General features: G+C 43.3%; 1 protein-coding gene across 1 annotated transcript in view; it reads left to right on the top strand.

The window, feature by feature from the left end:
- The first annotated feature begins 3,028 nt into the window (after positions 1 to 3,028).
- The window catches only part of slc18a1 (solute carrier family 18 member A1), a 37,576-nt gene continuing 13,975 nt past the window's right edge, over positions 3,029 to 26,629 (top strand). The window contains exons 1-16 of the mRNA XM_084312989.1: positions 3,029 to 3,050; positions 10,226 to 10,337; positions 12,345 to 12,646; positions 12,761 to 12,891; positions 13,587 to 13,645; positions 15,243 to 15,326; positions 16,783 to 16,875; positions 17,613 to 17,702; positions 23,281 to 23,324; positions 23,447 to 23,507; positions 24,015 to 24,110; positions 24,590 to 24,668; positions 24,816 to 24,867; positions 25,119 to 25,182; positions 25,703 to 25,822; positions 26,087 to 26,220. Of these exons, the coding sequence (XP_084169115.1) occupies positions 10,226 to 10,337; positions 12,345 to 12,646; positions 12,761 to 12,891; positions 13,587 to 13,645; positions 15,243 to 15,326; positions 16,783 to 16,875; positions 17,613 to 17,702; positions 23,281 to 23,324; positions 23,447 to 23,507; positions 24,015 to 24,110; positions 24,590 to 24,668; positions 24,816 to 24,867; positions 25,119 to 25,182; positions 25,703 to 25,822; positions 26,087 to 26,220 (1,521 nt within the window). The 5' untranslated portion in view covers positions 3,029 to 3,050. The remainder of the gene's footprint in view (positions 3,051 to 10,225; positions 10,338 to 12,344; positions 12,647 to 12,760; positions 12,892 to 13,586; positions 13,646 to 15,242; positions 15,327 to 16,782; positions 16,876 to 17,612; positions 17,703 to 23,280; positions 23,325 to 23,446; positions 23,508 to 24,014; positions 24,111 to 24,589; positions 24,669 to 24,815; positions 24,868 to 25,118; positions 25,183 to 25,702; positions 25,823 to 26,086; positions 26,221 to 26,629) is intronic.

The following is a 26,629-nucleotide window of genomic DNA, read 5'->3' as shown; positions in this document are numbered from 1 at the left end:
TTATGTGTCTGCTTGCGTTTGAATGTACGTACAGTATATTTATGTGTCTGCTTGCATTTGAATGTACGTACAGTATATCTGTCTGCTTGTGTTTGAATGTACGTACAGTACATTTATATGTGTCTACTTGTGTTTGAATGTACGTACAGTATATGTGTATGTGTGGCTGTGTTTGAATGTGCGTACAGTATATATGTATGTGTCTGCTTGTGTTTGAATGTACGTACAGTATATTTATATGTGTCTGCTTGTGTTTGAATGTACGTACAGGATATGTGTCTGAATGTACGTACAGTATATGTGTCTGAATGTACGTACAGTATATGTGTCTGAATGTACATACAGTATATGTGTGTCTGCTTGCATATGAATGTGCATACAGTATATCTGTATGTGTGGCTGTGTTTGAACATAATGTATTTGTGTGTTTCTGTTTACTTTGAACATAATGTATTTTTGTGTGTTTCTGTTTGAACATAATGTATTTGTGTGTGTTTCTGTTTGAGCATAATGTATTTGTGTGTGTTTCTGTTTGAGCATAATGTATTTGTGTGTGTTTCTGTTTGAGCATAATGTATTTGTGTGTGTTTCTGTTTGAACATAATGTATTTGTGTGTGTTTCTGTTTGAGGTTGATTGATTGATTGATTGATTGATTGATTGATTGATTGATTGATTGAACATTTTATTAACAGATTGCAGAATGGATACAATACAGTACGGTTCAATACACACAATTGTTAAGGGGATGCAGACCAGAGAAAGACTTTCATCTTGTTTACATCAGGGTCCCCCATTTTCAATTCATAATGACATTTATGACATACACAACATACAGATATACAGTACTGTTTACCAGAGAGAGTACTGTTACATTTATGACATACAAGATATACAAATATACAGTACTGTTTACCAGAGATCCTAACAGAAACTATATACATTCAGGGGGAGGAAACTGTATATTAGGAGGGGGTGGGGGGGGGGGGACATTTACGGGGGCCAGTTTCGAATTGCAGTCTCCCGTAGGTGCTCTTTGAGGGCGGTTTTGAAGGTGGGTAGGGATTCACATTCTTTTACGGATGTGGGTAGGGTGTTCCACATTGTTGTGGCATAATTGCGAAACGTGTTTAGTCCCTTGTTTGTGCCGAATCTGGGTTGAACATGATTTGTGGAACTCCCTCTGGTGTTGTAGTCGTTGAATTCACTGACATTTGGGAAGTATTTCAACATGTACATTGGGTATCTTAGTGGTGTAGCGTATCTTGTAGACAAGGCCCATTGCAAGCTGCTGTACTCTGTCGTCTACTCTAAGCCATCCTAGGATGTCAAAATGGGCAGGGGTGAGGTGAGTTTTTGGAGTAAGGTCAAGTAGTAGTCTGACCAGTTTGTTTTGTGATGTTTGTAGTCTTGTTTTTAGTGCCTTTGAGGTGCTTTGGTACCATGAGGTGCAAGCATAGCCGTAGTACCCTTGAATGAGTGCTCCTGTTAGAGTCTTCAGGGTATTCTTGCTTACCAGAGAGGAGATCTGGTACAAGAATCTTGTTCGTTGATTGACTTTTTTGATTATATTGGTTGCCATTTTGTCACAGGAAAGATTAGCCTCTAGGATGGAGCCCAGGTATGTAATTTCATCTTTCCTTGTGACAATATTGTCACCCACTGTAACAGAGAAGCCGTTGGCCTTGCTGAGTTTATTTGAACCAAAGAGAATGGGCTCTGTTTTACCCAGGTGTAGTGATAGTTTGTCAGAGACCAGCAGATATACAGTACTGTTACATCCAGACAGGTTATTGTATTTGTGTGTGTTCCTGTGTTTGAGCTTAATGTAGGCCTATTTGTTTGTCTCCCTGTGTTTGAGCTTTATGTATTTGTGTGTATTCCTGTGTTTGAGCTTAATGTAGGCCTATTTGTTTGTCTCCCTGTGTTTGAGCTTTATGTATTTGTGTGTGTTCCTGTGTTTGAGCTTAATGTAGGCCTATTTGTTTGTCTCCCTGTGTTTGAGCTTTATGTATTTGTGTGTATTCCTGTGTTTGAGCTTAATATAATTGTGTGTTCCTGTGTTTGAGCATAATGTATTTGTGTGTTCCTGTGTTTGAGCATAATGTATTTGTGTGTTCCTGTGTTGTGGCAAACATTTTGACATTCATACAACATTTTGTATTTTGTCTTTTTTCTGTCAAACACTTGCCACAATGAAAGAAAACATTTATAAAATGGCCCTTTATTTTCCCTAAATGGCAGGTTAGCATCTCATCTAATCTAAACCATGGGGCCCTACTAGCAGTAAGCATGACGCTTGGTGTGTCCCATGCTTTCAGTGAGCTATGCCAACAATGGTAAAATATTCTGCAGAAACTGAAGGACACATGTAGAATATTTTCCACAAAATGTGAGAAGTATCTGGTAAAAGAAATAACCATCTAAAATAAAAAATGTAAAAGTTACCTGAAAGAGAGAGAGAGAGAGAGAGAGAGAGAGAGAGAGAGAGAGAGAGAGAGAGCAACAGTCCCCAGCCATCTCCTCCACCTCCAACCTCTACACCTCCCTCTCTCCATTCCTCCCACCTCCCAGTCCTCTCCTCTCTCCTTCCATCTCACTCATTTCCACTCTCCTCCTTTCTCTCTTTCTATTAGTTCCCAATCCATGTCTTCCCCCCACCTCCCCCTTTCTACCACCCTCTCTCTTTTTCTCTCTCCCACCATTCTCCACTGTGTGTGTGTATATATATATATATATATATATATATATATATATATATATATATATATATATATATATATATATATATATATATATATATATATATACACACATACAGTATGTTCAAACTCTCTTTTTCTCTCTCCTCCTCCTCCACTCTCATCACATCCCTACCCTCTCCTTTTCCAACCCCTCCCCCACCATCCCTCCCTCCCTCCCTCTCTCCCCCCTCCCTCCCTCCCTAGCCCTCTCCTCTCCCTCTGGGCAGATATATAGACAGACCCAAGTAGACCTGACAGCTGAAGAGACCACCTCTACACAAGGAACCCAAGGCTACAACAGCTGAAGGTAAGTAACAATGCTTTCTAACCAGGTGCAATACAATGAGTTCAATAACATGTTAATAACAGTTTTTTTTGCTAATGATGAAACATTAATTCTCAATTACTTGACAGTTTGGACAGGGACATCCTCTCATGCCAAAAGTTATTCAGTGTTTAAATTTAGAAGGAAACCCACCTGCTGAATTGATTGATTTGAAATTTAGTTGACCTCAACCCTGTTTCTGTGTGTCAATGTCATTAGCAACAAATAACTAATAGTGAGTAATAATTGGGTGATCTGATGAGGGCTGAAGGGTAGTCTGACACCTTCCTTGGTGTTTTGTCCATCATTATGTATTTCATATTTTAATATACTACTAATATATTTATATTTATATTCACTGATAAACCGTGTTTATACTATATACCTATACTGTAGGCTTTACTCTTACTCTTTTCAGAAAGATCTATATCTACAAGGTGGATGCTTGGAATCATTTGTGTAACAAGGAGGATATAATCTGCTAATCACACCCCATCCCCCACCAAATAAATCCCCTAAATTAACCACGTCTCCCCCCCCCCCCCCTTAATATGATTATTCATACTAATATTATGACTGGACGGATAGGTGAGAGAGAGAGGTTGACATATGACAAATGTTGTGAGTCAGATTTTAATCCATGACATCACAAGTACGTCATATCAACCGTAGATTGTGGAGCCATCAGGACACAGATTGTGGCCACTAGGTTGAAAATAACTTGAATTAACATTTACTGTGTAACTCCTCATTTGAGATGAAATTGACAGCAACAATAAGACTCACCTCTGCATCACAGATCAGGAAGGTTTTAACTTGATGCTGACAGAGATTTCACTGGCTTTCTCTGTGGCTGGAGGCTATAGGCTTAGTCACTTCTCTTAGTCGAGTATTAGATACACACAGATACATTCATTTTGAAGAGTGAGTATGAGTATGAATTCATTGATTCATTGATGGATTATCATGTTTCTTTTCTCTGCATTTTCTTATTAAATATTGCTGAGTTGATACCTTTATCCCACCTTGTGTGAGATGTCATCGGTATTGTTATCGGTATTGGTGCATCCCTCATGTTACTCAAGGCTGGGCTCAATTCCTGTTCAACTCAACCAATTAAGTAAATGGATTTTCTTACACTGAAAACTATTGGCATGAGAAGGTTTAATCAAACCTATTAAAAAATAACAGAAATACTTCTCAATTATTAGCAAGTACAGTAAAACTGGATTTTTCGAGTTACACTTTCAACTGATTGAATGTAAAATGTATTGATTCCAGCCCTGGGGTCAGTGGGGCAGAAAGACTGAGAGAGACTGAGAGAGACCGAGAGAGACTGAGAGAAATGGAAAGACAACAATAGATAGATAAAAAACAAAGAAGAGAGACATATAGAGAGATGGAGAGAATAAAAGGATGAAACAGAAGCAGAGAGGTGATCTGTGCTGTGGGAGACATAATTGCATTTCTGAGGGAGAATGCAGCTCCTAAAACAATCACACATCAGCCTGCCCAGCCAAATGTAACCAGGAGCACTGCTTAACCAGACTGCCAGGCAGGCAGGCAGACAGTAAGGCAAACAGCCAGACATCACTGACAGCTACTGAGCTAGTTAGTCCTCTCTAACTAACCAGCTATTAGGCCAACCAGTCACTTATCCTGTAAGCCAAAACACCAAGCAAGCAGGCAATAAGCCATCCAGTCAGTCAACCAGCCAAGCAAACAGCAACCAGTCAGTCAGTCAGTCAGTCAGTCAGTCAGTCAGTCAGTCAGTCAGTCAGTCAGCCACATAGGCAGCTATAGTCATATAACAAGTCAGTAAGCCCACCAGCCAGACAAGTGGTTACAGAGAGCAGAACCCCCCCCCCCCCACACACACACACACACACACACACACACACACACACACACACACACACACACACACACACACACACACACACACACACACACACACACACACACACACACACACACACACACACACACACACACACACACACACACACTGACTTGTTTTCCTTATTTTGCTGGTGACCTATAGATGTGTGTCTGTGTGTTGAATCCCATAGATTAGTCGAGAGAGGATTATGTTAAAGTTAGAGGTTATATATGATTGCTAGTAACTGAGTAACTGTCTAACTATGCATAACTGTTTCCACTGGAGGGCGCTATAGGCGGAGCTGTTAATGTTACCGCCAGGTAGAGGGTATATAAGCTGATGCCGACTCCCCCTCTGTCTCTTCCCACCTACCTCTTACGGCCCTAGCACACTGCTAACGAATGAACACGGACGGACGGACGGACGGGCGGCTGCCGCTTCACTTCCGCTCCCATGTTAACGGACGCTACTGTGCACACTGGCTGCAAGCGGGAGGGCGGCTCGCGGACGGCATTCCTCCGTCCGTGCACCGCGGCGCCTTCCGGGAGGTGTGCCTGGCCAGGCGCGCGATCCCGCACGGAACCCGTGCGTGAAATTCATGCGCGTTCAGTGTGCTAGTGCCGTCACGGAGAGGAGATCATGTGCTGCTGTTGTGAAATGTAAATAATAAACCACGCCGATTAAAGGCTAAAGGTAGAAACCATGCCTCATGAACATATTATTGTCGCCCCATAGCCAGTTCTGTCAACAGGTTATGGGCCCAGATCACGCAGGGGCGAAATAATAAGGGTAGCAAGTTTAGCTGAAGTATAGGCTAGTTTAGAGCCGGGAGCACCGCGTGGCTAAAGGCTATACCAACAGAGCTAAAGCTACGCCTACCATCAAAAAGGAGGATGGCGACTAAGGGAAGGAGCAAATGGCCCTCATTCAATGGAAAGGCAGAGGACTATGAGCTCTGGGAAGAGCGCATGTTATGCTGCATGCACGGTGTGGGACTGAAGATGACGATCTTGACGGCCCCCACGGGAGACCTGGCGGCGGAAGCACAAGCCCTGGACGACAAGCATAATGCAGACGCATACTGTGAGTTAGCACCACTGCTCGACGACACAAGCTTGGGGCTGATATTCCGCGACACTAAGGACAAAGGCTGAGAAAGCCTGGAAGTGTTGAGAGAACATTATATCGGGCAAGGAAGACCCCGAGTCGTGTCCCTCTACATAACACTAACAGCACTGAAGAAGGGGCACACCGAGACTGTGACCGAATACGTCATCAGAGCTGAGCAGATCATTACGGCGTTGAAGAGTGCAGGAGAAGCACCAAGCGATGGGCTAATGATGGTGATGGTGATGAGGGGACTACCGGAGCTGTACAAACCGTTCACACTCCTGGTAACACACGGTTCAGCGGACATGACGCTGGGAAAGTTCAAGGCCAAGTTACGAAATTTCGAGGCCTCAGAAGATATCCACCCAGCCGCCGCGGAGGCGGGAGAGAGGGTGCTGAAGGCCCGAGCGACGCCGAGGGAGAAGACCAGGCCCACGACGGAGCTGGCGTGTTGGCGATGCGGAGAAAAAGGCCATCGGAAAAGTAACTGCACAAAGACTGTTTGGCACAAAGACTGTTTGGTGTAGCTTCTGCAAATCCACGGGGCACACAGACAGAGTGTGCATGAAGAAACGCGACCAGAGCGTGCGGTATGCGCATGGACAAGATGGCGGCAGTGGACAAGATGGCGGCGACGGTGGACGTGAGACGAATCGAGACGACGCCCGGAGAGTAGCGGGACAAGAAGACTTCATCTTCGGGGCGCAGACAGCGTACGTCACCAGGCCAACGCAGCTGCAGCAGGCCCAAAGGAAGGGACTGATTGTGGACACAGATGCGTCGTCCCACGTCATCAATGACAGGAGTCGGTTCAAGAACTTTGACAACACTTTCGACCCGGAGAGACACAGCATGGAGCTGGCAGACGGGAAGCGCACCTACGGGTTGGCGCAAGAGAGAGGAGACGCACAGGTATGCCTCATAGACAGTGAGGGGCGCCGGTGTACAGTGACATTAAAGAACGCTCTCTACGTACCCTCGTTCCCACAATAACTATTCTCTGTAATAGCTGCTACTACGAACGGTGCCAAAGTATTCTTCAATGAAGGTAAACATTTTCTTGTAGAGCCTGACGGTACGCGATTTAACATAAAGGTGTACAAGAGAATGTATTATCTACAAACAGAGTGTAATGACAACGACAAGTGTAATAATAATGATATGTGTAACGTGACTGTCAGTCACGATATTCAGACATGGCATGAGATTATGGGTCATTGTAATTATGAGGATTTACTGAAACTGCAAGCAGTGACAGAAGGCATGCACATTGAAGGTGAAAAGCGTAGACCTGATAGAGAATGTGTAGTGTGCATAAAGGGGAAGTTTACTCAATCGAGAAACAGATATCCCACAGAAAAAGTAAAGGTACCACTTGCGCTAGTTAACACAGATTTAGCCGGTCCAGTAAGCAACGAGTCCATAGGAGGCTTTAGATATGTACAGTCTTTTACAGATGTGTGTACAGGGGCAGTGTTTGTTTACTGTCTCAAAGCAAAGAGTGACACACTCCAGGCCACGGAGAAATTCCTGGCAGACGTAGCCCCTTATGGTAACATAAGATGCTTGAGGTCCGACAACGGAACCGAGTTCACAAATAGAGTTCCAATCACTGTTGAGAAGGAACAAGATAAGACACAAGACGACATGTCCATACTCCCCACACCAGAACGGAGTGGCAGAGAGGGAATGGCTCACTCTTTTCGAAATGGCTAGGTGTAAGCTAGTAGACAGTAACTTACCTAAGAGTCTATGGCATTATGCGGTGCAAGAAGCCGCTTACACCAGAAACAGGTGCTTTAATAAGCACACGGGCACCACCCCGTATACAGCACTGACAGGAAAGAAGTGTAATAGAGCTAGGATGCACCAATTTGGATCAGTGTGTTATGCTTACCTGCAGGACAGAGGAAAGCTCGAGTCCAGATGTGAAAAAGGACTCTTTGTAGGGCACGACAAAGGAAGCCCCGCTTTCCTAGTTTATTATCCCGGTAAAGGGAGAGTGCAGGAACACAGGCTAGTCAAGTTTGTCACAAAGACTGGACTCCAGAGAAAGGTGTGAAGAAACAGAGACACCCCAGCCTAGTGTACTTAGCACGGTCGTGCAGACAGACAGTAACCCCCAGAGGACGATGATGAGGAGCACCCGAGGGTGACGTCACGTGCCCCAAGCAGTGGGAGGTATCCCTCAAGGGAACACAAACCAAAGTATCTGACAGACTATGCCCGGAGAGAAAGTGACGAGGATGACAGTACACTTACCAGCATTGATTACTGCTACAGAGTAGTCAGTGGAGTACCTCAGACCTTTAAAGAGGCCATAGTGTCCCCTGAATCAAGTAAATGGAAGAGAGCAATGGATGAGGAGATGAGGTCCCTAGAGGACAACCACACCTTTACTCTAACCAAGTTACCAGAGGGCAGACAGAAAGTGGGAGGGAAATGGGTGTACTTAATCAAGGAGGGTATTGAAGGCCACGACAGGTACAAAGCGAGATCTGTAGCTAAAGGTTACAGTCAGAGGGAGGGGATAGACTACGGTGAAACATTCTCCCCCACAGCCAATCTGACCAGTGTAAGGGTAGTGATGCAGAAAGCAGCTGAGGACAATTTGATTTTACATCAGATGGATGTGAAGACAGCCTATCTGCACGCACCCATAGATAGGGAGATATATATGGAACAACCTGAAGGTTACGAAAAGAAAGGAGAGAAGCTAGTGTGTAAGCTAGAAAAATCCATTTACAGCCTGAAACAGTCTGGGCGAAATTGGAACGAGATGCTTCATACATGTCTCATTGAAGATCACTTCCTACAGAACCCAGTAGACCCCTGTGTTTACTCAAGGGAGTCAAAAGAGTCAGGAAAAGTGATAATCGTCATTTGGGTGGATGATTTGATCATCGCAGCAGACAACACTAGAAACCTAGAACAGGTGAAAGGTATGCTCTCCACCAGATTCAAAATGAAGGACCTTGGAAGGTTAAAGCATTTTCTAGACATGGACTTTGAACAGTCTGCCAATTGTGTAAAAATATCCCAGAAGAGATATGTGGAAAAGATCCTGAAACGTTTTGACATGCAAGAATGTAGAACAAGGGAAACACCATGTGATAAAAAAATCAGGAGGATGCTCAGAAACTGACAGATGTAAAAATGTACAGAGAAGCCCTGACCTATGTTTTGTAGTGAGTAAATTGTCACAGCATTTTGCTGACCCCACAGAGGAGCACTGGATTACAGCAAAACACGTTTTTCGTTATCTCAAAGGTACAGCAGATAAACAGCTTTGTTTCAGAAAGAGCAGCGAAGGCTTAGGGCTTAAAGCCTACAGTGATTCAGACTGGGCAGCAGACACCACAGATAGAAGAAGTACCACAGGATATTGTGTGAGTTTGAACACAAACAGCTCACTGGTTTCATGGAAAACAAATAAGCAGCCCACAGTGGCAACTTGTGAAGCCGAATACATGGCTCTAGCTATGACAATACAGGAATGTATTTATCTAGAACAACTGCTCGAAGGAATGGATACCTATGTATGTAAGAAAACTGTTGTTTATGAAGACAACCAGGGAACCATTGCGATTGCTAGAAACCCTGTGTGCCGACAGAGATGTAAACATGTCGATATAAAATATAATTTCATTAGATCTGTCATCAGAGAAGAAAGAATGACACTGATTTATTGTCCAACAGACGACATGGTAGCAAACGCTATGACGAAACCTGCTTCCAAACTGAAATTGAAAAAATTTGCAGAGGTCATGTTTGGTGTGTAAATATTGCCTGTTATGTAGTATTGACTGCCATATTCTTTTTGATGTTCTGAACTGTATTATTTTATTTGTAAATTGTTTTTGAAGAAGTTGTACAGTGTACTAGACAACCCTAAGTGGGAGTGTTAAAGTTAGAGGTTATATATGATTGCTAGTAACTGTCTCTTCCCACCTACCTCTCACGGAGAGGAGATCTCATGTGCTGCTGTTGTGAAATGTAAATAATAAACCACGCCGATTAAAGGCTAAAGGTAGAAACCATGCCTCATGAACATATTATTGTTGCCCCATAGCCAGTTCTGTCAACAGATTATGTTATATTTACTGACGTCTACCTTGATTATTGATTATTTTATTGAATGACTATTTGAATTCCATTCCATTAGATGGCTATGAACCCTGTGGTATGGCTGAGAGGCAGCAGAGGCTCTCCTAGACTGGTGTTGGTGGTGGTGTGTGTGGCCTTGCTGTTGGATAACATGCTGCTCACTGTGGTTGGTGAGTATGCTCGCACGCGCACACACGCACACGCACACACACACACACACACACACACACACACACACACACACACACACACACACACACACACACACACACACACACACACACACACACACACACACACACACACACACACACACACACACACACACACACACACACACTAACAGTGTGTCCTGGACTCTGGTTAGTGAGCTGGTTAGTGAGCATGGCATTTCTCTCTGCCTTGTATGACCTCCGTAGGCCAGAGCCAGAGTAAGCCACAGTAACACAGTCTGACAGACACCAGCCTGGGTCAGGAACAGGCCGCCAGATACACATGGACATGTTTCATAAGAAATCGAATAGGTGTATTATGTTATGGACTGTATGTGTGTACTGTATGTACTGTATGTGTGTACTCTATATGTGTGTACTGTATGTACTGTATGTGTGTACTTCTCAATTAGTGGTTCTCAACCGTTTTCACAACCGTGGGAAAAAAAAGGATTGGAAAGGGTTGTTGATCTATTGGTATAATAATAATAATAATAATTTATTACATTTATATAGCGCTTTTCTAGACACTCAAAGCGCTCCCCACAATGTAGGTTGGAAATTGCCTCCTTCACCACCACTGGTAGCACCCAACCTTGGGCTACGCAGGCTCAATGGCTGCCATACACTGACACCAGGCAGGCACACATCACACTACACAATGGCTGAACGGCTCAAGAGACAGGGATTGATATCAGCCAATTAAGGGGAAGGGATGATTAGGTGGCCTTGATGTCAGAGACCTGGAATTTGGCCAGGAACGTCGGGGAGCCCCTTACTATTTTGCGATAGGCGTCCTGGGTTCTTTAACAACCAAGATTCAGTCAGGACCTCGGTTCAGCGTCTCATCCGAAGGACGGTATAGATGCTATAGTAATTGTTGAACTATAGTTTTGGCAGATGCTGATATTTTTGGCTTTCAAACTAGCATTGTGGCCCGTAAACGGCTCATTAGATTAAAGAACAATACTTCTTATTGAACATAATTACATCCCGAACGACACAGGGATATTATGGACGACTGCTGCAAGTAAGTCTTTTTAAAGTAATTTCTCAAATGTGCTGTGCACATTCATGACCCCCTAGAGGAAGAGAGGAAGAACCCTATTGATTTTGGTCACCCTGTGACATTTCCTCTAACTCCATCATGAGGCCAAACCTTCAATTTTCAAATAAGTGTATCTCCTGATCCAGTCATGAAACTGATATCCAGGGATGCGGCTCCCCGTGGACAACAGGTCTGTCATAAAGGAGAGTAGTAGAGTTGTATGGTTGTAGTGTTGTGCTGTAGACAGGATAGCTACGCAGTTCACACGCTGGTGACTCGCCTTTCCTCTACACACACACACGCACACGCACACACGCACACACACACACACACACACACACACACGCACACACACACACACACACACACACACACACACACACACCACACACACACACGCACACATATAATATCTTGTCCATGGCCATTTGGAGTCTCCTCCTCTCCTTTTCCTCTCCTTTCTACTCCCCCCTTCTCTTAAATCAAATCAAATCAAATTTATTTATAGGGCCCGACAACACACGTTAATGTCCCCATGGGCCGTACAGGTCTTCTTTAAACAAGTCAAGAAGAAAACATAACAATAAGTCAAGAACAGAACAACAACACCATAAGGTCCAAACATTTTTAGATGAATGCAAATAAATGAAAGAATGCAAGCACTCCCAGTCCCAGACATACCCCAAAAAGGAAAAACTCACTAAAACCTAACAATAGGGGAAAAAAGCTCCACAGGCAGTGTGGAGGAGAGAAACCTTAGAAGGGCCATTCAAGGGGGGATCTCCCTTCTTAGATGTTGGTGATAGTAACACCCTCTTACACCCTCTCCTCATCTCCTTTCTTCTTCTCTTTCCCTCCTCCCTCTTTCTCCCTCTTCTCCCATCTTCTCTCCTCTCCTCTTCTCTCCTCCTCTCTAGTGCCAATTGTTCCTACCTTCCTGTATGCCATTGATCACCCCAACCCCGAGACCCAGGCTTCCCAGCCCTCGCTGCTCCCTGTGTCCAAAGACAGTGCACCGATCCTGGATACACAGACGCAGAACCAACCCAGGGACCTGGAAACCCCCTTCTCCTCAGTACTATCCTTGTTTGACAATACTACATTCAGCCTCCATGCGAGCCAGACCAGCTCGTCTGAGCCCCCAGCCGTCACCGACCTCTCTGAGCAGCACCCCACCTTGGGAGCATTCCTGCAGATCAATGACTCCTCTAATGCAACGGTAGGCATTAGATAGGAACCTCTAAACCTGAATTATCTGTGACCTTTTCACTTATATTGCTTACTTACTTGATCTTAGTTGTTATCTTTGCTGTGATCCTCTCCTCTCCCCCAGGCTTTGCCAGGATCTTGTGTACAGGACAGTAATTTCCTGGCGGAGGAGAACATCAGAGTAGGTTTACTGTTTGCTTCTAAAGCCCTGGTCCAGCTCTTAGTCAACCCATTTGTGGGGCCGCTCACCAACAGGTAACATTTATTTATTATTACTGTTTTACTTTGATTACTTTTTTCTCTAATTAAAACCCTGTGTGACTTCGCTATAGTTATCAGTCATTCAGTAAAGTATTATTATTATTATTACTATTATTATTATTATTATTATTATTATTGATATTCTTAGGCCATTTGGGCTTCATTAGACAGGACAGGACATTAGGGGGAGAGAAGGGGGTTAACAAGCAACTAAGGTCTCAGGCCAGGCCGGCCACCAGGACGCCCTGCCTCCAAGTGTTACTGTGTTACTGTTATTATTGGCGTGTGATGTGGTCAGGAACGAGATGTTTATTGATGCTAGCGAGGACTAGATCTTCCTCTTCGAGGCCGCTGCTCTGCATAGCCTAGTTCTGTGCTCACCCGTGGCAAAGGCAGCAGCATTTATTAAAACACATTTTAATAGTTTAACTAGTTTGAAGCATATTTCATTTGAGTTTTACAGACTTCTTTACAAGTACACTGGTACCCAGCCCCATTGATCTCTCTCTCTCTCTCTCTCTCTCTCTCTCTCTCTCTCTCTCTCTCTCTCTTTCTTTCTTTCTTTCTTTCTTTCTTTCTTTCTTTCTTTCTTTCTTTCTTTCTTTCTTTCTTTCTTTCTTTCTTTCTTTCTTTCTTTCTTTCTTTCTTTCTTTCTTTCTTTCTTTCTTTCTTTCTTTCCCTCTCTCTAGGATTGGGTATCATATTCCCATGTTTGCAGGTTTTATCATCATGTTTGTCTCCACCATCAGTAAGTTTAAACCTCTCAATATGCACACGTGATCACACCGCACGCATGGACGCACACACGCGCGCGCACACACACACACACACGCACGCACATGCATGCATGCATGCACCTAATTCTCTGTTTTGAGAAATTATCTATATAAGGATGCATAACATCCTAATTCTAATCCTAATTATACATTCAACCCCTCCCCTGTAATTATTACCTTAAATGTACTTACAATAGGGCATAGTGTACGTCTGATGCAGTGTTATTCTAGTTTTGTATTTTTCATAGATTTTATGTTCAATTCAGTTTTGTTTCAGTTAGTTTTGTTTCCTTATAGTCTAGTTTTGAACTATAATAATCTTGGTCTGATACTGCCTTACAGTACCATGAGTGAATACAATGTTAATATGTGTGGTCCAATGGAACGGAATCCCTAACCCTGGCAGTGTAGATATAAAACAGTAGATGCAACATTATGATTATAAACATACACCTCTTTCACCATTGGTTCCAATTACAGCAAGTTTAAAACTTAACCCAGGTAAGATGGCTGCCATATGGTCCCATTCCAGAATGTCAATTGAATATGACACGTTGACACTGTTTTATATCTCTGGTGTTACGACCTGCCATGCTCTACCCAACTGACCTACAGAAAATAAAACGTTTTGCAGGCTGTGCTAACAAATAATGACTTTTAAACACTACCTATTTACCTACAGTATTCTAATTGCCCTATATCACTATTACCTCACTATGTAAACATAGAGCATATTGCTGTTGTGTGTGTGTGTGTGTGTGGGGGGGGGGGGGGATACCACTTGCTTTCATTGAGAACAACAGGATCTGTATTGACATTTCTTTCATCAACTGGCACATTTTTACGGATAGGCGGAGCAGGTGAGGGTGGGGGCAGGTTGTTCTTTTGTCTTTCAAATCTACAGTAGAATTCATTCAGGCCATTGGTCAGCTGCTATTCTGCCACTGCTTGACAACTCTAATTCCCTGCTCCAGGTTTTACTTGGCCTGCTTGTAGAGGTCATTATCCCCACTCCCCTAGGCAACATGTCAGCTGTAGTGATTGTGAAATCATGTTTCATTTTATAACTCGTTTTATAACTACATAGCCCTTCCCATCGCTAAACAGGAAAACCCCCATTCATTTTGACCATCTACCGGTCCCCCCACCACAACATGATCCGTTTACTTTACAATGGATTAGAAACAGGGCAATTAGCCTACTTAAAAATAAAATAAAAAAAATAAAAAAAAATTAGGACCTATTTTAATGTTGGCAAATAGAACAAGCAAACACATCCAACTGTATAGGTGCAGGACTGATGAACACAGATGAATGAATAATAGAGTCTGCACAATGTTTTTTTTTACTGTCCCCACAGATCTACCTTTTGATCCATACAGATCTTTGTCAGGAGTAGATGTTAGAGAAGTAGAGTAAATGTTGATCTGAGGTGAAAATTAAAATAAAAACTTTTGGGAGCTCTATTTAGATTTATTCATCTATTTTAATCTGACTCAGTTTTAGGTGCTGATTAAGGTTAAACACTGTGTGTTTCATCATAAACGTGTGTGTTGTTGTGTTTGTCAGTGTTTGCCTTTTCAGGGACGTATGCCTTGCTGTTTTTTGCTCGTTCTCTTCAGGGCATCGGTTCCTCTTTCTCCTCTGTAGCAGGTAATCAGTATACATTTTTACATTTACATTTAGTCATTTAGCTGATGCTTTTATCCAAAGCGACATACAAGTTCTGTACAACAAGTCAGCAGCAAGGGTAGAACTTTGGCAGCTAAGGGTGTCAACTTGAGTGCTACAGACTTGAGTGCATAGCATAGTAGGTAATAATATAGGCAAGGTCGATTCCTTAGTAGCAGAGTGCATAATAGTAAAATACAGTACACAGTTTAGTAGTATTCATTATTATTATTATTATAATATATATATATATTTTATTGTATTTATTTAAAATATTAATTGAAGAAGTGTGTTTTTAGAAAATTACAGTGTGTAGGTTCAGTTTGAGGTGTGTGAGGTGGAGGAAAGGAGAGGAAGAGTTGAGTTTCATCGGCATAGCAGTGATATGAGAAGTCATGAGACGTGATAATGTTATCCAAAGATTTGGTGTAGAGAGAGAAAAGGAGGGGTCCAAGGACCAAACCCTGGGGGACACCCATCTGTAGGGGGTGGGGGGCCGACAGGGTACCTCTTCATGATACTTGGTAGGAGTGGTTGTCAAGGTAGGATGACAGCCATGCCAGCGCAGAGCCTACAACTCCCATTCCTGTGAGGGATGCGAGGAGGATCTGATGGTTGACTGTGTCGAAGGCTGCTGACAGGTCCAGGAGAATCAGGACAGAGGAGAGGCCTCTGTGAAGAGCCTCTGTGACCGCTATGCGGGCCGTCTCTGTGGAGTGACCAGTCCTGATGCCTGACTGATTAGGGTCTAGGTGGTCGTTCTGTAAGAGATCATCAGTGAGCTGGTTAGTGATTTAGAAAGGAAGGAGAGAAGAGAGACAGGGGGATAGTTATCTATGATGGTGGGGAGTGGAGAGAGGAGTTGATGGGAGGATGTCTGGTGCTATAGTCTGGAGGAGTGGGGAGGGTGTCGGGTCCAGCTGGCTTGTAGTGAGACTGTTCAACGTTACCACTGTCAACGCTTCGGCATCTGTAAGGGAGAGAAAGATGACACTCTTGGTTCAGCATTTGGAATGGGTGGGGTTTGGGGAGAAGCAGCTGCGGATGTTCTCTACCTTTTTCTCAAAGTATATGGCAAAGTTTTCCGCAGAGAGAGATGAGGGGGGAGGGGGGGTGACGAGGGAGGACATGGTGGCATGCACGTTTGCGCAGGTTCTTAGCCAAGGCCTTGGTCTTATGGTGAAAGAAAAAGGCTTTGGCAGTACATGGGCAGTACTTTACTTTCAAAGTATAATCTGGTATATTACTAATCACCCTCTCTCTCTCTCTCTCTCTCTCTCTCTCTCTCTCTCTCTCTCTCTCTCTCTCTCTCTCTCTCTCTCTCTCTCTCTCTCTCTCTCTCTCTCTCATCTCTATGTGTGTGTGTGTGTGTGTGTGTGTGTGTGTGTGTGTGTGTTTGTGTGTGCACGTACGCGTGTGCACGTACGCGTGTGTGTAGGCCTGGGGATGCTAGCCAGTGTGTACACAGATGATGAAGAGAGAGGCATCGCAATGGGCATTGCTCTCGGGGGACTGGCTATGGGGGTACTCAGTAAGTTACAATACTCACACACACTTTCTTGCACACATGCACACAGTGTTGGGGACGCTACTCTGAAAGCATATAGCTTTGCAAGGTACCAATTACTTCACACTGGAAGGAGTTGAACTACAGCAAAGCTACCCTCAACAGAAATATAGTTTAGTTACCAGTCAGACCAGAAACAATATCAATAACCTATCTGGGTTCTTCATGGGGGGGGGGGAAGTGCCAGGAACTTTCTGTCAACAGTCAACAAATTTTTTTAACTTGCACCTTTTTAGACCATTTACCACAATGGTCTGAACAATGAGCCTGACCGCTCAGTTCTCAGAGCAGAATCTCTTATCTCAAAGTTCTTGTTCCTTCCTTTTATAGGCATGAAATAGTTTGTAGTTCCGGCAAGCTGAAATGTAGTTAAACTACTAGTTCATGCTTGAGTTGGCTGCAGCTCTTCTGGCTGCAATTCAATCGGATAGAGCAACCACACAATGCTGAGAGACAGCCAAGTGCCAAGAAAAACAAATTGATGAGATGCCAGATAATAGAAACAGTGATGATAACAGTATATACTGTAGCCTATATAATAATATATGTGTGTGTGTGTGTGTGTGTGTGTGTGTGTGTGTGTGTGTGTGTGTGTGTGTGTGTGTGTGTGTGTGTGTGTGTGTGTGTGTGTGTGTGTGTGTGTGTGTGTGTGTGTGTGTGTGTGTGTGTGTGTGTGTGTGTGTGTGTGTGTGTGTGTTCAGTTGGTGCTCCGTTTGGCAGTGTGATGTATGAGTTTGTAGGGAAGAGCGCTCCCTTCCTCATCCTCGCCTTCCTGGCTGTGTTTGATGGAGGTAAGCAGCATTATCACTACATTATCACTACGTTGTTCTCACAACCATCTCTCCCACCTAATCAATTTTTTTTAATCCATTCCAGTCTCTCCCATTGCGATGCAGTGTGAAACCAACAGCTTTCAAAATAATTTTATTCCAACACCTGTTGCTTTTATGAAGAAATACTGATGCTCATGACTGATCCATATGCATTCAATTATAGCATTGTGTGTGTTTAACCTTTTATATGTGTCCTAGGTACCGTGATGTGTTTAATGACTGATGGCTGTAAAACAAATTGCCCTTCAAGGACAATAAAATAGTACTCCACTTGCATGCACTTCCTATCAGTAAGATAGAATAGAATCTAGAAGTACTTTATTGATCCCGAGGGAAATTCAGCACCACAGATCGCAAATATAAAATAAGAATAAGAATACAAATACAGTCAAATATATACATTCTAAAATTCTAAGATGATTTTCCATATGCCCACTTTATTGGCTGTGGCTGCCTCTGACATAGAATACATACAGTAGTATATATTTTGCCTACCAAGATGGCAGTGTGGTTATGTAACAGTAGTGGTTCTCAAGTCGTTTGACTTGCTCTGGAATGCCCCTAATTTTGCACAGAATGGTGAACTGTGACAAATAACAAAGATTTGTAATTTTAGACTATTTCACATCGTTCATTATTTTGAGAGGCTGAAAATATACATTTTCACATTAGAAAGTGTGTAGCGCCAAGAATATGGTGACAAACTGGGGTGTGGGTGAATTGCATTCAGAAAATGACATAGGTTTAGACACTTAAGATAAGACTGTATTAAAAGATGTTGAATTGGAAATATGATGTTCCAGTCCTGGCCAGTCAGGACACACTGTGTAGTCAGCCTTAGACAAGGTGGTAATGAGGGCTGAATAGTTTGGTAATCCTATGTTAGCTGTGAAAAAAAGTCAGCACACCGTCTGCAGTGTTCCCAAGTTTAATATAATTTAACACAACGTTTCGGCCTGTGGCCTTTTTCAAGTGTCACTTGAAATATCTATTTGAGTCAAGCACCCGTGACTACACTTTGGATGTGCGTGAGTCTTTTCTACTACAAATCCTATGTTAGCATCATAATACCAGTCAGCAGCTACTGCCACTGTTTTCAGTACTGAGAAGAATGGGCATTTCCTTTCAGAATAACATTCCTAAATTGGCATTCAGCTGGCGGCTACGTGGCGTAGTGGGCAAGGCGCTCACCACGAAATCTGGAGACGCTGGGCTCGCCTGTTCGAGCCCAGCGCTCCACATTTGCTTTCAGTTTAGCTGGTCGTCCGTACTAATACACATTGGCCGTATTAGGGGGTGGGAAACTGATGGGTGGGGATCGGGCGTTGTGGACAGCGACTCCTACAGGTCGGTTGGTGCGCCTGCGCAGTAGAATCAGGAAGTGTCGGGGGCAGCGTGAGCCTCCCACGCGTTACTCCTCGCCACTGAGAGATCGAGCTGCGCAGGTGAAAAGATGCGACTGCTGTTACCTCAAGTACCGGAGGGGACTTGTGCTATGTATGACTTAGTCCACATTGCAGCCGGCTTGTGGGAGGCAAGAAACAGCGTTCGTGACAGGGGAGGGTTGAATTGGATGATACGAAATTGGGATGGGAGAAAATATAGAAAATGGGAGAAAAAATTGCCATTCAGCTAATGTTATGGCAGCCATGTGCCATGGACTAGAAAATGTCCCTCTAACCATTCTCATTGTATGGTTACCAGACAGGCTGTGTTAACTAGCCTTGGGCTATGTTCAGGGTGCAGGCAAAAGTGGCCCAAATCAGATTTTTGGTTTAGCTCATAATGTGACTCATATCTGTGTTTTTTTCAGTGTGAACAGCACAAATCACATGGCATCTGATCTTTTTAATTCTGATGTGCGCCGTTTTCATTATGTGGTGTCAGTCTGAACAGTCATATTGGAATATCAATGCAACTTTTATGTAACTAGTCTAGATCGACGTTTGTCACAATTCTGCGCTGGCAGGAGTCACTCTGTGAATCTGTTTCCGTGAAGCCATGATCCCAACTACTCTTGGCTCAGACTCTGCATCCTCACAGTCTCACACAGCTCCGTACAGAAGTAGGAGCCATTGCTCCACAAGGAAATTGTCTCTTTTTCTCCTCATCCTTGTTATCATCTGCTCACAAATTCTCTGTCTATCAACTTATAAATGAAACTGTAATCACTGACTTCAGTGGCCTCCATGTTTATTTCCGTACGACAGCAAGAGTAACACCCCTGCACAAAAAAGGCAGTAAATTAGACCCAGGCAACTACCGCCCTGTTTCTATCCTTACCTCCATCTCGAAAGTCATGGAATTTTTTTTATACGAACAGGTCAAAAAATACCTTGCGGGGGGAGCTCCAGTAGTTCACCGCGTATCTCAAACGCTATTTCGGCGTCGGGGACAACCGTGCGCGTCACGGATCTAAGTTTAAAAAAAAATAAAAATACCTCGCGGAAAAAAAATCTAATCTACGAATTCCAATCTGGCTTCAGAACATCCCACTCCACTGACACATGCCTTCTCTATTTAAACGAACACATCAAACAAGAGGTGGACGCGGGCAAATACTGCGGCATGGTCATGCTGGACCTACAAAAGGCCTTTGACACTGTCAATCACACCATTCTGATTGACAAGCTAAAAGCAATTGGTTTTGATAGTCTACGAGTGAGCTGGATGCAATCTTACCTGGAGGGGAGAGAGCAGATGGTGGAGGTAAACGGTACCCTATCCCCCCCCCTCACAGTAAGCTGTGGTGTTCCACAAGGAAGCATACTAGGTCCGCTACTGTTCCTAATTTATGCAAATGACATGTCGTCAGCTTGTGACTGCAACTTGTTCCTGTTTGCGGACGACTCAGCCCTGCTGGTCTCTGACAAGAACAAGTTACAGGTTGAAAAAACCCTCAGCTCGGAACTAGGCAAAATCTGCATATGGCTCGCTGATAACAAACTATCATTACACATGGGCAAAACAGAGTCCATTCTCTTCGGTTTAAATAACAAACTCAGCAAGACCGACGGCTTCTCAGTTACAGTGGGTGACAATATTGTCACAAGGAAAGAAGATATTACCTACCTGGGTTCCATCCTAGAGGCAAATCTTTCCTGTGACAAAATGGCATCCAATGTAATAAAAAAAGTCAACCAACAAACTCGATTCTTGTACCGGATCTCCTCACTGGTAAACAAGAATACCCTGAAGACTCTGGCAGGAGCACTCATTCAAGGGTACTACGACTATGCTTGCACCTCATGGTACCAAAGCACCTCAAAGGCGCTAAAAACAAAATTACAAACATCTCAAAACAAACTGGTCAGACTACTGCTTGACCTTACTCCTAGAACCCACCTCACCCCTGCCCACTTTGACAACCTAGGATGGCTTAGAGTAGACAACAGAGTACAGCAACTTGCAATGGGCCTGGTCTACAAGATACACTACACGACCAAGGTACCCATGTACATGTCAAAATACTTCCCAAAGGTCAGTGAATACCACGATCACAACACCAGAGGGAGCTCCACAAATCATGTTAAACCCAGATTCGGCTCAAACAAGGGACTAAACACGTTTCGCAATTATGCCACATCAATGTGGAACGCCCTACCCAAAGCTGTAAAGGAATGTGAATCACTACCCACTTTCAAAAACACTCTCAAAAAACACCTACGGGAGACTGCAATTCGAAACTGGCCCCTGTAAATGTCCTAACACAACCCCCTCCAATGTACAGTAAAAATTACCAAGTACGGTCTTGTCAATATTCCAATGTACAGTTTTGCTTGTACAGTTGTACAGTGTCCCCCACCCACCCCTCCTACCCAACCCCCCCCCCCCCCCCCCACCCAACCACCTCCAATGTACAGTACCCCCCCACCCCCCCCACCCCCACCTACCCAACCTCCTCCAATGTACAGTTTCTACGTCAAATGTATATACTCTTTTTTCTGGACTCTTTTTGTATCACAAACAGTACTGTATTTGCAAATCTGATATGTAATAAATGTATAGATGTAGCAGTACTGTCTATCTGTATGTCATGTATGTCATATATGTTACGATGAATTGAAAATGGGGGACCCTGATGTAAACAAGACGAAAGTCTTTCTCTGGTCTGCATCCCCTTAACAATTGTATGTATTGAGCTGTACTGTACTGTACCCATTCTGCAATCTGTTAATAAAGTTTTCAATCAATCAATCAATCAAGCATGCTGAAGTCCTTGTTATTGTTCTGTTGTGCATGTGGGTCAGTTCAGGATCGTGACAGTTCACACTGGAATCTGATATTGGCCACATTTAAATAATAATGTGAACAGCCAAACAAAAATATCGGATCTGAGCAATAGATCTGAATTGAGCACTAAAGTTTGTAGTGGGAACATAGCTCTCAAAGTGTAGCACCCCAATGTTACTGATCTAGAGTCAGTCTGTTTGTTTAAATAAGGTCACAAAGACAAGCATTCCTCCTGGTCACTGACCCCAGATCAGCACTCCTACTCTGGGAAGCATTGCGCATAATGGTCCTAGATTTTGAATATTTGTTCCTGTAGTGTGCACTGGAATGATCAGACTGTAGTTATATGGGGTCAAGATTTAGCTTTTTACTGAATTGCATCCTAAGCCAACATTTCTTTCTTTTACAATAGATGTTTTATTGATTGTAAGGTTAAAGGAACACGCCAACTTTTGGGGAAATTTGCTTATTTGCCATCTACCCTGGAGTTAGACAAGCAGATACATACCCTTTTCTTCTCTGTGCATGCATTAGGCTTGAACAGCCGCACCGTTAGCCTAGCTTAGCGCCATTCACTGGAAGTAGGTGTGCCAGTGTAGCCTAGTTCCCAACAGTCACAAAATACACTCCAAATACAACTCCAAAACTTTCCTGTAAACATGTTGTGACCTGTGTATTTACAACGTGGAGAAATAAAAATAAGAAATGAGACATTTTCGTTTTCTAAGCAGATATATACTCGGAATTTTTTTTTGCCTAACCACTGCTGCCTGGGTGCAGTGATTTCATCACCTCAAAATTCCAGTTTTTCAAAAAACAACAGAGCTTTTGAGGTGATGAAATCACTGCACCCATGCAGCAGTGGTTCAGCAAAAAATAGTTCAGAGTATATATCTGCTTATAAAACGAAAATGTCTAATTATTTGTAATTTTTTCTCCATGTGGTAAATACACAGGTCACAACATGTTTTACAGGAAAGTTTTGGAGTTGTATTTGGAGTGTATTTCGTGACTGTTGGGAACTAGGCTACACTGGCACACCTACTTCCAGTGAATGACACTAAGCTAGGCTAACGGTGTGCCTGTTCCCTAAGCCTAATGCATGCACAGAGAAGAAAAGGGTATGTATCTGCTTGTCTAACTCCAGGGTAGATGGCAAATAAGCTAATTTCCCAAAAAGTTCGCGTGTTCCTTTAAGGTCATGTAAAATAGGTCACATGTTCCTTTACATAACCCCCCATTACCAGCATTGTCAACTGTAGTCTATTTATTCTACTAATTTTACCTCTATCTATCCTACTAGTGTTACAGCTGTGCATCCTGCAGCCCTCCAAGATCTCACCAGGGGTGAGTCTGACATCTCAGAGATTCAAATATATTCAGGGTTCAAGGAGAACAGAAAAAGAGCACAGACATTTACAGGAAAAGTCGATAATGTGTGTGTGTGTGTGTGTGTGTGTGTGTTTCAGAGTGTGGAGGGCACTCCTCTGCTCACCCTGTTGAAAGACCCCTACATCCTCATCAGTGCAGGTGAGAATGCATAACTAGGGACTACAGATCTGAATATCAGTACAACTGTTGTTTTGAGAGACGGTGGAGTGGGGGGTGGGGGGGGGGGGGGGGGGGGGCAAGTAGGGTCCACTATTCCTTCATGCGTTCAATAGAGGCCTTGCACAGAATGTTTGTGTAGTTCTATTTCTTCCAACATGGCTGCCGGTAAAGCTAAGGAAAGTCTCTGTGCTGTGGTAGAGTAGAATATCACTGGAAAAGCACGATATTGCTGTGGCTTGTTTATACAATCCAAACACCAATACACCAATTTGTAAAAAAATTTTTTTTTATATATTTCTCATAAGCTATGTTATGGACACAGGGACTGCTGGCTAAAGTTACTTAGCCAGGTACAGCAAAGGTTCTGGTTATTGATTCAATGTGTATTTCAACGGTACAATTTGTACAGGGCAAATATACAAACAAATAACTAAACGATTTGTGTATACAAATAATCCCTTATCCTGCTGTTATGATTGTTGTCAGGGTCGCTGTGTTTTGCCAACATGGGAGTGGCCATTCTAGAACCCACACTGCCTATCTGGATGATGCAGACCATGTGTTCCCCCAGATGGCAACTTGGTACGGTCCACTATTGTCCCCACACAACTCCACCTATCTTCTGTGGCAACTTGGTTTGGTCCACTATTAAGCCTGCCAGTTTGTCTGCCCATCTGTCTTTGCATCTTCCTGTCTCATTGTACTCACCCATCATCGTGTCTGCTGGCCTACCTGCCTGTCTTGTCCATCATGTGTCTCCAAACTGTTTTTCTGTCTGTCTGCCGGCCTGCATGTTTGCCTTCCTGTATGTCCATCTATCTGACTGTCCATCTACCAGCCATTATCTCCAACTTCATAGGACCCTATCTGCCTGCCGTTTGTTTGACTGTCAACGTGTCGGTCTACATATTTATCTGTTTGTCTTGTCTTCCCACCTGCCTGTCTGTCTGTCTGTCTGTCTGTCTGTCTGTTGGTCTGTCTGTCTTGTCAGTCCGTCTGGTCGTTCATCTGTCTGTCAAGGGCATCAGTTAAATGGCTCCATTCAAACTTGTAAATTTCAGGCATGGCCTTCCTGCCTGCCAGTATCGCTTACCTCATTGGGACCAATCTCTTTGGAATGCTCGCCAACAAGATGGGAAGGTGAGTTGACTACTATGTCAGTGTGTCAATCATTATTTTATTGAACCCTACGTTGTAGAAGTCTGTGTGCATCTTGGAGGGAGACGGATAGAAAGTGCCTGTGAGAGAGAAATGTTTAATTCACATTTATTCTTTTGTTGTTTACAGGTGGCTATGTTCCATGATAGGAATGTTCATTGTTGGCATTAGTCTATTATGTGTGAGTGAACCTTACATCCTTCCTTCCTTTGTTCCTTCCTTCCTTCTCAAAGAGTTTCATTCCAAAATGTCATCGATCAATTATAAAATCTTTATATTATTATTGCATCCTTTACCTCAATACTTACACTTGTTGTTAGTTAATAGTTAGTCAATATTAGTTAACATGAAAAATACATTTGTTCTTGAATTGATAGGCCTATATAGTATTCTGGACTAAATCCCTTGATTATCTTATTGTATTTTGTACAGGTTCCATTTGCCACCAACATCTATGGCCTGATAGTACCAAATGGAGGTCTGGGCTTTGCTATTGGTAGGTAACAATGTAACAATTAACTGGGAAGTAATATGTGTGTTTGTGTGTGTGTGTGTGTGTGTGTGTGTGTGTGTGTGTGTGTGTGTGTGTGTGTGTGTGTGTGTGTGTGTGTGTGTGTGTGTGTGTGTGTGTGTGTGTGTGTGTGTGTGTGTGTGTGTGTGTGTGTGTGCACGTGCATGCTTGGCTTTAAGTGTGCTCAGTGTGTGTGTGTATGTGCATGCTTACATGCATATGAGGTGGTTGTCTTGCTCTGTGTATGTGTGTGTGTATGCGTGTGTGTGTGTGTGTGTGTGTGTGTGTGTGTGTGTGTGTGTGTCTGCATCGGTATTTATGTGTGTATCATTATCCTCATTTTCACATTTGACTCCAAACATTTCTGCAGAATTCTATTTCAGAGTTCTTGACCTCTATACCTGTAGCCACTGTTCACAATTCCAATCGTGCCGGTGTGATGGTACACCTCAAAGGGTTAATGTCAGCCATTATGACTGTGTGTCTGTGTGTGCATGTGTTGCAGGCATGGTGGACTCGTCTATGATGGCCATAATGGCGTATCTGGTGGACATCCGTCATGCATCTGTCTATGGCAGTGTGTATGCCATCGCTGATGTAGCTCTGTGCATGGGCTTTGCAATTGGTAAGACACACACGCACGCACGCACGCACTCACGCATGCACGCACGCACGCACGCACGCACGCACGTACACACACACACACAGCCAGTAGTTAGAGAACTGGCCAAGAAAGCAGTTACACGTAACTTAAAATATTGTGTATATTGTTGAGAAACATTATATATAATTGTTAATACATTTGGAGATCTCTTTGTAAATCTGTCTCAAAATTGGAGCAATATTGGTCTCAATGGTGGTGGTATTTTCTCTCTGGCTGCTGTTCCAGGTCCGTCCACAGGGGGTGCTCTAGTGCAGGCCATTGGCTTCCCCTACCTGATGGTGTCCATCGGCATCATCAACATCCTATACGCCCCTCTCTGCTTCTTCCTCCGTAATCCCGCCGTCAGTGAGGAGAAGATGGTGAGATAATAGTGATGAACAATATATCAAATTCATATTTATATCGCAATATAAAATAGAATATCGACATTACAAAGACTATCACCGCATTCATGATGAATTGAAAATGGGGGACCCTGATGCTTTGATTGATTGATTGATTGATTGATTGATTGATTAATTGATTGATTGAAAACTTTATTAACAGATTGCAGAATGGGTACAGTACAGTACAGCTCAATACATACAATTGTTAAGGGGATGCAGACCAGAGAAAGACTTTCGTCTTGTTTATATCAGGTCCCCCATTTTCAATTCATCATAACATATACATACACGACATACAGATAGACAGTACTGCTACATCTATACATTTATGACATATCAGATTTGCAAATACAGTACTGTTTGTGATACCAAAAGAGTCCAG

This window comes from Notolepis coatsorum, assembly GCF_963971535.1.
Source record: "Notolepis coatsorum genome assembly, chromosome: 1".
NCBI lineage: Eukaryota > Metazoa > Chordata > Actinopteri > Aulopiformes > Paralepididae > Notolepis > Notolepis coatsorum.
The sequence above is the reverse complement of the archived record's forward strand: the minus strand, read 5'-3'. Positions and strand labels throughout refer to the sequence as shown.